Genomic DNA, 14,844 nt, shown 5'->3' with positions numbered 1-14,844 from the left:
TCTTCTGGAGATAATATGAAATTCAAATGATCTCGCTGTGATAAGTGAGAGCTGATGGCAGAAAGATTATTAGTCACTCATCTGAATGTGCTTATTAGTCCCAGGGCAGCACTTAGCACCATGTAGAGAGAAAAGGCCCTGGAGGAGCTCACCCAGCCAATGGTAGGAGAGGCAATAAATGTGGCTTCTACACGTCTAACCCAGTCTGCTGGGCTACAAGTCTTCAGAAACCGGTTAGGAGATGTGTATGCACTCAGGACTGGGACAGAAAGAAGTGGAATAACAACATCCTGTGTCAGGTGGGGCCCAGCATCAGCCGGAAGTCCCTTTGGTCATCGCATCTTCCATCTACTGCTGTCCTCAACTAAACACCAGTCGAGGAATCAGTGAAGGGAAAAATAAAGGTCTGTGGTGTACAGGACTGGGCTTTCCGATTTTTTTATTGCCCCATGTCTTACCTCCTACTGATGGTCTCAATACATTTCTATAAAGGAAGAAAGAGGAAGGGCCAGGTGGGGGACCCCTAGTACCTTCCAAGCTCCCCGGTGACCTCCTCTGTTATGAGATGGGGCTCACCATTGTGCCAGAGGCAACAAAGGCTCAGGAAGGCTAATTAACTCACCCAAGGTAGCATAGCTAGAAAGTAATATTAAACCCAGCTCTCTTTGGATTTATTAAAGGTTCGTAAATATAATTCCAGAGACATCTTTCTAGAGCTAAAGAAAATTTGAGGAAATTTTGTTCTTTGATTTTATGTCCATGTTATATTTATCTTCTTTTCCCGTATACTTGCAAGTAAGTTCTACTCATGAATGAGTTCCTTCAATCTCCAAGAATTTTATTATTGTAAGCCGTCATTTTCAATGTTTATGACTATTTAAGTAATAATATAGTTATTTTTAAATTATAAGTTTAAGAACACAAATTTCTTGTTTTACTTAGTTTAATATGCAATTAGAAATAATACCACATTAAATATCAATGTTTCTTCTGGTTATTAAATGGTTCTTCATGGATTGTTTGCATTAGTTGACAGAAGCAACGACGATGTCAACCCCACAATGCATTTATGAATTCAAGCTAAAGCCAACACCTCTGGCTGCCATATCCTCCCAGCTCACCATCAATTGTGTTAATATTCAAAACCAGGCAAAAATGAAGGCTGTAGATTAAACTGCCTTCCTAACCTCACTCGTATCTACTTTGTTTTGGCTCTCTCGGTCTTCTAATAAAATAAAGAGATTTTATTCCTGAACATCATCAGTCAAGAAAGCTTTCTCTAGCATTCATTTATATTTCATGATAGCAGAGACAGGGTCATAAAACAAGTCTTGATACATTTAAAAGGTTCCAAGTCATATACTGGATGTTCTCTGACCACAATGGAATTAATGGAAATATATCTGGAAAATGCCCAAGTATTTTCAAACTATGTAAGACCAATTCTAAATAACCCATAGATCAAAGAAATTATCAAAAAACAAACTGGAAAATATTTTGAACTGAATTAAAAATTAAAATATAACATATAAAAATGTGCAGGATGCCACTAAAGTCGTATCAGGGGGAAATTTATAGCACTAACTATATTAGAAAAAAAGAAAAATCTTAAATAAATGTCATCAGCTTCTACCTAAAGGAACTAGAACAAGAAGAGCAAAGTAAATCCAAAGTTAAAAGAAAAAAGGAAATAATAAAGATCAGACTAGAAATTAATGAACTAGAAAATAGAAAAATAATAGGAAATGTTAATAAAGCCTTTTATCGAGAAAATCAGCAAAATTGATAAACTTCTAGCCAGACTGATCTGAATAAGAGAGAAGACTCAGGAATGAGAGAGGAGATATCATTATATATTCTATGATATTAAAAGGATAATCAGGGGATATTATGAACAACTTCACTCCAGTAAACTCAACAACTTAGGTGAAATGGGAAGATTCTCTGAGATTTACAAACTACCAAAGCTCACTCAAGAAGAAATAGGTCACTTAAATAGTCCTGTTAAAAAAGTTCAGTTTGTAGTTCAAAAGCTTCTAACAAAGAAAATTCAAGACATGAGATTGTTTTAATCTTCCAGATATTTAAGGAAAAAAATATTACCAACTCTACACAGAGCTTTATAAAAACTGAAGAGAAGAGAATAATTCTCAACTCATTCTATGAAGCCACCATCTGTCTGGTACAGAAACTGAACAAAGACATTACAAGAAAAGAAATGACAGACCTGTACCAGTAGTGAACATGGATGAAATTTTTAAAAATTTTATCAAATCCAGTCCAAAAACATGTAAACATCATGACCAACAATAGTATGGTCCATATAGAAAAGCTGATGGAATCCATTTTTTAAGAGCTACTGGAGCTAATTAGTGAGTTCAGTAATATTTCAATATATGAGGTCAATATACAAAAGTCAATTTCATTTCTACATATTAGCCACAACCAATCAGAAATAGAAATTTTAAAATATCAGTTTCTTTTTATTTATATATTTTTGGATATTATAATGGTATTTATATATCCAAAAATATAAAATAATAGGGATAAAGCTGACAAAAGATGTGCAGGCCTCTACATTTTAAAACCAAAAATTACTGCTGAGAGAAATTAAAGGAGACTTAAAACAGTGGTTCTCAAACAATTTTCTTCCCCAGGATATATTTAGCAATGTCTGGAGCCATTTTTGGTTGCCATAACCAGGTGGGGAGGGGGCAACTTTACACAACTGGAACCTAGTGAGCAGAGGCCTGGGATGCTGCTAACCATCCTACAATGCACAGAACAGTTCCCCACAACAGAATTATGTGCTCAAAATTGTCAGTGTGCCGAGGCTGAGAAACCCTGGTGTAACGGAGAGATATATCTTGTTTAGGGGTCAGAAGACTCAACATTGTTAGGATGCCAGTTCTCCACAAAGTGACCTATAAATTCAATGCAATCCCAATCAAATTCCCAGAAGGCCTTTTTATTTTTCTTTTTGTATATATTAACAAGCCAATTCTAAAATTCATATGGAAATGCAAAGGTCCTAAAATAGCCAAAACAACTTTGAAAAAGAATAAGAAACTGGGTAAACTAACACCACATGACGTTAAGACATCACAAAACTGCAGTGCTCAGGACAGTGTGGTGTTGTCCTTGACACAGCCAAATGGAACAGAACTGTGTGGGTCTGCATAAGGACTCACACACATATGGACAATTGATTTTCAACAACCATGCACAAGCACATCAGTGGAGAAAGGATAGTGTTTTTAGGATAACGTGCTAGAGCAATTGGATATGTGAATGTAGAAAAATGAACTTTCATTTATATCTCACACCATATGAAAATGTTAACTCAAAATGTGCCATAAGTCTAAATGTAATACCTGAAATTGTAAAACTTGTAGAAGGAAATATAAGGAAAAATATTTGTGACCTTTGGTTAGGCAAAGACTTCTTACATACAATACCAAATGCATGACCTACAAAAGAAAAAAAAAATCGATAAATTGGACCTCATCAATATTAAAAACTTATGCTCTCTGGAAAACTATTAAGAGAATGAAAAGACAAACCATGGACTAGGAGAAAAAAGTTACAAAGCATATATCTGATAAAGGATTTGTATCCAAAATACGTAAAGAACTCTCAAAACACAACAAGAAAACAATTAAAAAATGGAGAGAAGATTTAAACAGGCACTTTATTATTGAAGAGAAACAGATGGCAAATAAACACGTGGAAAGATGTTCAACGTCATTAGTTAACAAGAAAATGGCAAATTAAAACCAAAAGGAAATACTACTATACAACTCTTAGATTGGCAAAACTAAGAGGACTGACCATAGAAAGACCTGGAGAGCATGTGGAGGAACTGGGATCCCCATACACAACTGGTGAAATGTACAGGGCAGAAACCACTTTTGAAAACACTTTGGTAGTTTATTAAAAAGTTAAACATTTACCACTATAAGATCCACTCTTAGGTATTTGCCCAAGAAAAATGAAAGCCTAGGTACATGCAAAGACTTGCACATGGATATTCATAGCAGTTTCGTATGTGAAAAAATCCAAAAGAAGCAAGCAAACTTCTGGGGCATGAGTGTGTCCTCCGTTTTGATTGTGATGGAGCTTTCACAAACGTCAGAATTTATTAAACTGCATACTTTAAATACATGCAGTTTTTGTATGTCATTTATAACTGAAAAGAATGCTACTTAGAAAATGAAATTGAATTGTTAAAAGATAAAATAAATCTCCCAGAACACAGAGCTAACAGACAAAATAATTAAAACAGGACAGAAAGATTATATATTAAGGATAAAAACCAGTGAGTGCAAAATCTGACTAGTAGGAGCACATGAAAAAAAGGTAGAGGAACTCTTCTTTAAAAAAAATAGAAGAAAAATATTTAAAGCTAAGGGATATAGATATTTAGATTGAGAGGTTCACCCAGGATCCAACACCATGAACAAAAAAAGGTTCACAGTAAATACACCTTTGTGAAATAGCGGGAAGACATCCTTATCCAGCAATGATGGGTGGAGGATGCTGGGGGAGAGTGGCCTGAGTAAATGAGGTCACCTGACATCGAGCCTGTTACCAGCACCACTAGATGATGGAACACCATGATACAATGATCTCAAAGTTCTAGGAAAGTTAGGTTTCCTAACTACCCATCAGACATGAAGGACCACGGAAAGAATTCAGAAACCTTTGGCCACACACATCCTTCCTGGGACATTAACTGAAGATGAACTGAGGCAAACGGAGGGATAAAACCAGGAAAGTGGAAGACATGGTATAAAAAAATAAAAAAAATATTGAGGGACTAATCTAGGAGTCCAATGGAATGAAATCAAAGGATGAGAGTTTTATAGCAGATCCAAAAAGTAAACAGTCCTAATTTGTACGGGAATTCAGTCGACACCAAGAGGAATATCCCCATGAAGAAAAATAGAGAAGATTTCTAGCAATAAATCTGATGACTGAAGTGGTAAATAATATTGGTACAGGGTCGAGAGATAATGTCATTCTTTCGTCATTAAGAAAAAACAATGCAAATTACACACCCAAATACTATTCTGGGTATTTTGGGAGTGTGGGAAGGAAGTAAACCTAGGACAGTCTTGAGCAAACATAAATGTTAGGTGGTTTGGAGCAAATGAAGGAATGTAAAGAAGTAATTCATTTGACCTGGACCTTAGGAATGTTCTTCAAATAGACCAAGGTTGAGACACTGGACTTGTAAGGGTGGGGAAGAAACCTGAGCAAACTGCTCAGCTCTGCTTTGAATAATATTTATATCATCTTAGCAACACCAAAGTCGTCAACTGGCTTTCCAACTTTTAGAATGAATTCATAAGTAAAATCCTCAAGCCTGAGGTATGTATGGTTGGAGTGCTGAATGCAAAGCCTTGTCCCTGACGCTGCAGTGAAGCCAAGGGAGGCCTCTGCACGCCGGCAGCCGCCATGCTTTCCAGGCAGAGTGACGGCAGCATTCCTGTTACTTTCCCTTCTTGTAACGTTTATCTTTACACATTTGAATCTTGAAATTCTAGACCTTGAAATGTACTTACATAGTGCAACTCAATAATGTGGGTTGTTCACTCGTTTTCAACTTTTAGCATCAATTTGTAAACATAATACTAAATGCTAAAATATAATTTTATGACTGCAGACAGAGGGTTTCAGCCTTGATAATGCAGAATCACAGTCGTAGCTAACAGAAGATGGGAGGTGGAAAGGAAGCAAGAGAGACACCAGAAGGACAGGGCTGCTAACACCTTGTCTAAAAAATGGAAAGTTGACGCTGCTTAGACCCGGTGGGTCAGGAGACAGGGGTGTGCGTTCTGAAGGCGCTTTCTCACGTCTTCTGCCTGCTGGGCCAGTGGCCAGCTTCTCTTCCTGTTTCAAGCCACACACCCCATCCTAGTCCATACCCACATGCTGCCATATCACTGCATTGCTTGCCTGTTCACTCTAACTGGACCTGTCACCCCAATCAATGCTGGGGCTATAATGTCTTACCTGGAAAATGATATCACAGGTTCCAAAGAGTCAGTTTTCTCTGAAGAACAGTGCTCCCACTCAGAAAAGAATTGACAACCCCTACCCTTTAGAAGCTGGTAGAAAGGGTGGAGAAGTGTACAGTGGTGCCTAGTGTGGAGGTGGGACAGGACTGGGTAGACTCTGGGTACAACCAGACCCCACATTCAGGACGGCTTCCTCAGTCGATCAAAAGCAGGATGGTTTTTAAAAGAAGCACTAAGAAATTCAGTCAGAATTTGAACATTCTTTCTTCTGTGGCTATTGGTCATTTAAACCTGTTACCCAGGATGGATAGTGTTTTAATCTAGTGAAGTAGGTAAGAAATGTCATTAGAGCGATGTTCTAGCATTAGACAAAGAATTAATGTAAAATATGTCCAAGATAGGGTCCCAAAGTAGACTAGGAATGTAAAAAACTTGTCCATATGATGAAAAAATAAATAAAAAGAATGAAAACAAGACCTTTAAAGAACTACTGAAGTGTTTGTGTTATTTTGCTTAGTGTAGATAAATCTGGAGGTAAACACCAACTGGCTGAGGGCATTTCCTGAGACTTACAACCACTGTTGGGGAGTTTTTAAGGTGTTTGCAGGTGAGCCAACAGTCTCTCTGGGAGCCTAGAAATATATTTCTCAGTAAAAATTCTGTCTGGTTTGAGGTGTCCAAGGATCTGAATTCATTCGTTCATTCATCATTCATTCTTTCATTCATTCATTCCAAGACATCACTTATTACTTTCTCATTGGAGAGAAAACAAAGGATATTGCCTTATCATACTAAAAAGGTAAAGATAAGGATCAATACCACCTTGGCCAGAGGTTATTGGCAGATTGGTTCCCTGGCCTTTAATATAAAAATATTTCTTTCTTAAAACACTTATCTGAAGAGTGACAAGGTAGATCTCGGTGTGTCTTGCTGTCCTTTGAAGTTCAGAATAAATTGTGTGTGTGTGTGTTTAGAAAATCATAGTTTAAATGGTCTCACATGCAGTCAGTTTTAGCTTATTTCTTTTTACTTTAAGCATAATCCAAATGGGCATGTGCAACTAAAAATGACTGGAATTAAAATAACCACACCATTTCAACAACAGATATCCAAGGGAGAAAAAAAAAAAAAAATCAGTCTTCACATTTAAGTCAGTTAGTCCTTTTTTAATAAATTTGAATTCATTCATCAACAAGTTTCATGTTGTATCTATCACTCAATTTTGCTGTTTTTTCATGTCAAATAATACCAAAAAATTACATCAATGTGCTTAAGCAAAACTGGGTTTAAATTTATCTTTACAATGAAATGAAATCACATGAGAATTGATCATGACAGCAATCGCCTATCTCTACTAGAATGTTCCTGTACTTACCTTGAACACTCTCACTGACTAGTGACGTGGAAACATGAGACAAGGACAGACACGGGGGAGAGGCTGGCCCTAGGGAGAGGTGCGGTATGGAAACCGCTCTCTGTGAGGGCTCTGCAAACCCAGGTGTTGGAATTTAGTATTTCAGGAAAACACGGCACCTTTCAATGCAGTAGAAGAGGTAATCAATCCAAGGCACACGAGCTAGTGTCCTGGGAAAATTTATTCCACCTGGGCAGCATTTTGCCCCAAAATTCAGTGTTGCTCTGATTGTTGGCTCACATTAAGACGAGAGCCAGAGTTGAATCCAAGAGCAACAAAATATTTCACCAATTGTTCAGTTTTGCCTACATAGAATGGCCATAAATACGAACTTACTTTCAGGTGGAGAGTTAAAATAGGAATGGAATGGTTTATACTTTCAAGCCAGGAGATTCAAAATTGGACACATTCTCTTTTAGTACACACTGCTGTGGGACAAACACCAACAGGTATCTACCAGTTGCTGAAAATGAACACCTACAGCTGCAATGTGCTTGTCTCCTAAAACCAGTCCTAACCTTGTTTGGCATAACCTCTGAGATAATCTCCTTGGTGAAAATGTCAACCCCATGTTTGGACAGGAGAGAAATGCCTTTGATGGGAATGACTGATTATGTCAGAGCTCTGGGTTCCATCATTTAAAACACATGCCATTACAGAGGTACTTGTACCTTACAAATCTAATGGGGATATCATCATGACATACTTCCTAGTTCGGTTGAGATTCACGGGGAAATGAATATCTCATGGTATAGACAGTGAAACCCCTCTACAGTCTGGGGATGGCGAACAGGAATAACACTGTTTTAAAGATGACACAAGTCTTATCAGTCTTTCTCTGTAAGGTTTGAGGTGGCAGGGCTCTTGAGTTGTCTCAAGCATGTCTGGATGTGGGTGATAACAAACTGTCTTAACAAGATTCTTGTGTACATTTTGAGACCCTGTGAAGCATTTTGAAAAGACAGGAACAGTTAGGAAATTAACTTTTTATTACTTTCAGTTGTTGAGAAAGAAATCTCACTATATTCCAAACTAAACTTTTCTGTCCTTACTCGAGAGGTCTGGGCGTGGGTAACAGCCCATTCACACACATGTCAGAGTTGCGGGTTCAGAATTACTCAAGGTGGCTCACTCACTGGCTTGAACAACTACTGTGGAGTAATGAGAGGTCATTTTAACAGAACAGAGATCAACTCCAACTCTCTTCTGTCAGCACAGTCTGAGTTCTCTTCTCAATACTTCTCACAACGTTTAAAAATGGAGAAGTTATAAAATAATTTTATTGGAAGAAAAGTAATTTTCTTCTGAAATGGAGTAAAGCAAACACATACCCAAGGATCTTAAAAAGTTTGTTTTTTTACAGAATATATGTATGCATGTGTGTGTGTGTGTGTGTGTGTGTGTTTAGTTACAAACACTATTTATAGTATAGCTATTATGTTAACTTCATCGCAGTGTCTACAAAGTTGTGGATCCCAGTCTTGGTGCCAAATGCATATAAAAAGCTCAAAAGCTATTATGACTATACCATGCAAATTTATATCCAGAAAACCTTGGGAAGTAGACTGCAGTTCTTCTGAGCCCCATGGGGGTCTCTGCCCTTGATATTTGGGTACCTCAACTATGCATCAAAAAAGTTTTGAATTACATTTCTCCCAGAAAGAATTAATGTCACAGTTCTGAACAGTATAAATCATACACTTAAATCAACCATCGTCCACATCCATTTGCATTTTGGGGTCCCTCTTCTGCACCTGGAGCTCACATCTTTAATTACTGGATACACAAAAGATACCTGAAGTATTGAAAGAGATAAGGGTCTTTGCAAATGTCTTTTTATCTTCCACATGTTAACAATGATAAGGCCACTTACAAGGTTTTCCCCAATCTGTCTAACTCTTAGGATCCCCCATTGTTACCCATGACAACAATTGTCAGAGAAAAGCCAAAGACCGAGAAATCACTGGCTAGTTTCCAGATAAAAATAAAACCAGAGAGCAGCGGCTGGGAGAAGACATTGAAGAAAGATAGGAATGAAGGAGGGAAAAGGGCACAAAAATTGGTAATTGCCTCTAGCATGAGAGTTTGTGGATTATGTTTTATCAGATAGTGGGTTTTGAACTGTTACAGACTCCCACAAATTAAGAGTTGTTATGGCCACCAAAGAAAGATCAAGTCGTGGTCAGCTCATGGTGCTAGTCCACACCACGCGTGTCCTCAGGGAGGGCGACTCTGCCTACGTGGAGAACACGGGCGCCAGCCAGTCGAGTCCCGGAATAGACTCTGGCGACTAGTCTTGGATAGAACAGAGAGGGTGAGGCCTATGTGGCATTTTGGGATAAAGCATTAATTTAGCAGTTCTTTCCGGCATATTTGCTTTTTAACTTTTTCTCCAAATGCTCAACTTCGCTGTGACACCTGTTTGCACAACTGCAGTCATTTCAGTGGATGGATGCCTGTGATAGAAACATTGTTTACAAAAAATATATCATCTTTGTTTTTTCTTTAGAAAGATCTCATCTAAATAGTAAGTTAAGTTTGCGTCTATGAAACCGGTGCACCTTGTCTTGTTTCTACGAGCTTTAAAAAGTCCAAATCCTGATGAGGCTGTGGATCAGAAGGAACCAAAAAGTGACTGTTTGCTGTCAGGTTGCCCTCCGGAGCCTCAGACAGCAGTCATGGGTTGTGGGTGATGCGTGGTGTGTACGGGTCATGTTCCTGCAGAGTCCCAGTCAGCCTAGGAGCGGGTGTATGTGCTTATGAAATACGTCAGATACGGAAATAAAGGAATGAGGATGTTTCTTAGTGTCTGAAATTGAACAGTAGAAGTGTTTTAGCTTCAGTCTTAATTTCTAGATAACAGAAAGGAGTTACATCAAAGAAAAATATGACATCGCATGCTGCCGGAATAGCTAGCATAAGAAACAAAATCTTGGCAAATATACATATATATATGCATATTATGCAAATATATTTTATATTAACATACAATGTTATAAGAATGATTGATAACGTAACCTCAAGGGGGAAAAATCATCCTGGATGGTTTTACCATAGAGTAACGAATAACCTGAGACGTCTATGCTCTCTGCTAGATGTCAGGCCTAGAAATCCATGCCAGATGTAGAGTGCATTTCCAGTGATTGAAATGTCATTGCCAGAACGTGCCACTGTGTTCCCACACGACAGTTAAGCTGGATCCACTCCAAGCGAACGAAAAGAAACACACACTGGATATTAGAGTACTTCCAATGAGATACCCTTCTCTCCTGATGGGTTTTCAGAAGATGGACGTTCAGACATCCGCGTGGGATCTGTCTGTGTTTACAAGAACCTCGTCCACTACGACAGAAAAACTGCGTGCCCGATGGAAGTACCCCATCACCAGACAAACCACCGCCTGCGCTTAGCAAACTGGAGGAGAGGACATGAGGCGTGTGACTCATTTAAAACTAGCAATACCACTGTATGAGTTTCAAAGATTAAGAATTTCTTTCTGATTTTTAAACGAAAACATTTAACTTATGATAATAAAAGACACCTTTGGGGATGATGTTGTGTTTCACACCCTCATTCTCAAGGCATAATATTTAGATGATGCCTGTCCCTTTCGATTAAAAAAGAAAAAACTATGACTTTCTTCAATATGCATCCTGTGATAAATTGTCCATAGCTGCAAAATGTATATATGTATGTGTATTTGTTTTATATACACATGGGTACTTACACCTGTGTGTATAAACATATACACATACATCCTCATATACACGTGTATTTTATATATATGCTGAGAAAGGTCACATATATATACAATTGCGTATGTATATATGTGTGTGTCTGCGTGTGTGTGTCTGTGTGTGTACAGGTATAAAAACTTGACAGGCAGAGTAATATTTCACTCAATGTTAAATGAAGTCTTTGAAAAATCAAGTACAGTCACTCAGTTAACATAGTACAGCCAGTAAACTAAGTTGAAAAGAGAAAAAGTGAATGGAAACACGATCCTGGACCATCTGTCTATGGCATTCACATCGGTTAGATCAGGGATTTTGATTTTGAGCTGCGAAGACCTCCTCCGTAGATGGGTCTTCTTGTGCGGGATGTTCCTGTCCCCTGTGAATCGCCCATGCCCTTCCCGAGGCATGCTCTGTTTCCTGTACTGGATTCCTGAGTTGTCAAAGGATATTGCTGAATTCCTGGTATCTCCAACGCCACCTGCGACCTCATTCATTTCATTGTGAACTTCCAGCGACGTTAACAGAATGTTTCCATGAGCATCCACCTAATTGGAAGAAAATGCACGTGGTTAGACAGCAAATTTATGCCGATAAATCTCATGTTCATATGCAAACCCAGGTCGGGATAATGTCATGCAATCATGGCACATAGTTTATGAGAAATTGTACATCTGTCAAACCCAGCAATCAGTTTTATTGGAAAATGTCATTTTGGAAGCCTAACTACAGTTTAGAGATTTTCTTTCCTTGATTTAAAAATTCTCACATAGGTGATTAGGTAAAATAACAGGAGGGCTTTTTCAAACTGAAATTTCACATTATGGGTACAAACCCTTACTGAGGAGAAAGTTAAAGTACAAATGCCTTTCTTGATGTTGACTTAGGTGTTATAAGCATTTTTCACAAGTCTACAATGGATAGAAACTACACTCTCCCATGCTTCTTTAGGAGTCAGCTTGTACCCTTTTCTAAATAATATAAAATATAAAACAGTCGTGGAGAAATAAGCAAAAAGTCTGGTGACTTTGGTGGGGTAGATATAGACCCCTATCCAAGTAAGAACTCCTGCCTAATCCTGGTCCTGGCAGGAGGCCTCCTTTTAAGGGCTATATTTAAAGACCCTTCCCACAATGTAGCCAAACTTTAAAATGATAACATTTTATTCTGTACTAAACACAGCTTCAGACCTTTCTTGTGAATGCCAGTGGTCCATGTGTTTGCTGGTTGGTCCGCCATAGAACTTTCAGTGGACCATCCTGAGGCTAGGGGTCCTGGAAGAGTCCCTTCTGGGCTGAGACTCTGTCTCCCCTCTGAGCAGTACCAGTCCTTGGCATGGCCTCGTGGTCTGTTCTGCAGTCCGCCGGGTGCTCACTCCAGCCACCCTGTGTTCCCATCTATCCTCCCTTCCTTTGCCTGCAGGGTCACCCCTTGTCCTTTCTTTGTCCGTGGAAAACCTACCCCTTCTTCTAGCACTGGATTAAGTGTCTATGGCTTCCTCCATGAAGCTTTCACAAAACTAGTTATTATGCGGGGGAAGAATTTGTTGATATATTAATTTGTGTCTTCCCATCTTCTGTAAGGTGAGGTGGAAAAAGAAGACTACTGACTGAGAGGAGACAGGCCCCCAAGCAGCTCTGAGCAGGTGAGTACCCCAGCAAGGATGGTCCCCAGACACAAATGTGGCCACTCGGGTATTGGCACAAAGGCACCAAAGAAGGCTTTGAGATGTCTACACACCACGGTTAGAGAATGCCAGTTATGTTTGGGGAACGTGAGGTGGCCCCCAAGAGGTCACACCTTACTCTCCAGAACCTTGGAGTGTGTTATCTTACATGCAAAAGGGCCTTTGTAGACGCAATGAAAAGATATTATGTTGGATTACCGGGGGTGGGGGGAGTCTAATCCCATGAGTCTTCTCCCACTGGAAGCAGAAGAGAAAGTTAGAGAAATGAACGCAGAGCAATTTGAAGCTTGAGAGGGACTCAGTTCAGCCCTGAGGGAAGGGGCTTCAGGAAAAGCATCAGAAAGAACAGGGCAGCCTCAGGAGCAAAGACTGGCCCCAGCCAACAGCCATCCAGGCAACCAGGACCTCAGTCCTGCAACCACAGGAACTGTCCTGGCCACCACCTGCATGAGCCTCGATGCACACTCACTCCCGGAGCCACCAGAGGGAGCACAGCCCCACTGAGACCTTGATGTCAGCCTGTGAGACTCCAAGCAGAGGACCCCATGGACTGTGCCTGCGTGTCCAACCCATGAGACTGTGACATAGAAATGGGTGTTGCCTGAAGATGCTGAATTTTGTGGTGGTTACAGCAGCAACCAAAACCTCTACAGGAGGAGAGAGGGACATGCATTGCACTGGGCCTCAAAGAATGAGTAGAGATTTTTCAGGCAAAATGCAGGAGAACAGCAGAAGCAAAGGCTGGAAGAGAACCAGCAGCACCGTGAGAAAGGCAGACTCCTTGAGTAGAACTCAAGTCCCGAGATGACCGACTCACGGATCATGCAAGTGGCTGTGCCTGAGGTGGACGGGACCACTGTCACTGTCATCTCCACACCATCTTATCACAGTAGCAGAGGACACTGAGTGGTGAGTGGGATGCAGGTTAGAGTCAGGCCAGTAAGGTTTTCTGTGCGTGGTGTTAAGGAATCTCAACCTTCCCCTCTGGGTAACAGGCATTAAAAGTGATTTCTGAGTACAAAATCAGCGTGTTCCAGAAGCACAACTCAAACTGCAGGATAAAAAGTAAAAGCCGGATGTGGGAGGAGACAGTGCAGAGAGGGCCAGAGGGCCTTGCCCGGCTTTGTTCCCACTAGTCCAGTCTGGAAGAGAAGCGCCCTGCACTGTCAACCGCTGCTGCGCTCCTGCCACACACCAATCCCAGTGCCTCTGCTGGGCCTGGCCAGCGCCCGCTCAGTTCTGGTCTCGGCAGTTCTGAGGGAGGGAAGGAGTGGGGACAGCAACTTCCACTTTGATCCCCGGAGGGGCCACAGACTTCCTGCCCCCTCTGAGCTCCCAGCAGGAACACCCACACTGCAGCAAGCACATCCATCATTGTGAGCCCAGGGCTGTTCTTTTTCTTTAAACAATGCTGCTGCCAGTGAACTCCAGGATGGACAGAACCACCCTGGGGATCCTCACAGACAGAGCAGTCTCCTTAGGATGGAAGACAGCCAGGCTGGGGGCACTCGGACATGTACATGGACCAAGGTAACAGCACAGGGGCTGGATAGAAGGCCCTTCATAGAGCACGGTGGGGGCGAGGGGCAAGGACAGAAACACATTAGTGTTTTCTTATTTATTTATTTATATCCAGTGGAGGGAAGATCCTAATGGTGCTTGCATTTCAAAAGTACCTGGAATGTTAGACCTTGGCAACATTTTGTAATTTTGTTTCTGTGCCTGTTATCTTTCCTTGGAATGATCAGCAGTAAAACCCTTCCCACAACAACGTCTGCTGTCTTCAAAACCAGGGAGGCATCAGTGGTTTGGGAGACCAAGTCTCTCTTTGTACCAAGAGGATGTGAGAGGAGAAGCCCCAAAGGTAAATGAAGGTGTGGCTGGAACAGGAGGGGCAGTAGTCTGTGCAGACCAGGGGACCAGCAGGGGGTGCTCTGGTGAGGGGGCAGCCGGAGTCACTCACTCTCTCTGAGCAGGGGGTGATTC

The 14,844-nt window shown here is 40.5% G+C and overlaps 1 protein-coding gene across 2 annotated transcripts in view; it reads right to left on the bottom strand.

The window, feature by feature from the left end:
- Positions 1 to 11,377: 11,377 nt before the first annotated feature.
- GABRB3 (gamma-aminobutyric acid type A receptor subunit beta3) overlaps positions 11,378 to 14,844 on the bottom strand; it is a 208,667-nt gene continuing 205,200 nt past the window's right edge. For both annotated transcript variants that reach the window (XM_063091142.1, XM_063091141.1), the window contains exon 9: positions 11,378 to 11,719. In XM_063091142.1, coding sequence (XP_062947212.1) covers positions 11,378 to 11,719 — 342 coding nt within the window. The remainder of the gene's footprint in view (positions 11,720 to 14,844) is intronic.

Source organism: Cynocephalus volans, chromosome 3 (assembly GCF_027409185.1).
Source record: "Cynocephalus volans isolate mCynVol1 chromosome 3, mCynVol1.pri, whole genome shotgun sequence".
NCBI classification, from domain to species: Eukaryota; Metazoa; Chordata; class Mammalia; order Dermoptera; family Cynocephalidae; genus Cynocephalus; species Cynocephalus volans.
Note: the sequence above shows the minus strand (reverse complement) of the source record. Positions and strands in the feature narration are given on the sequence as shown.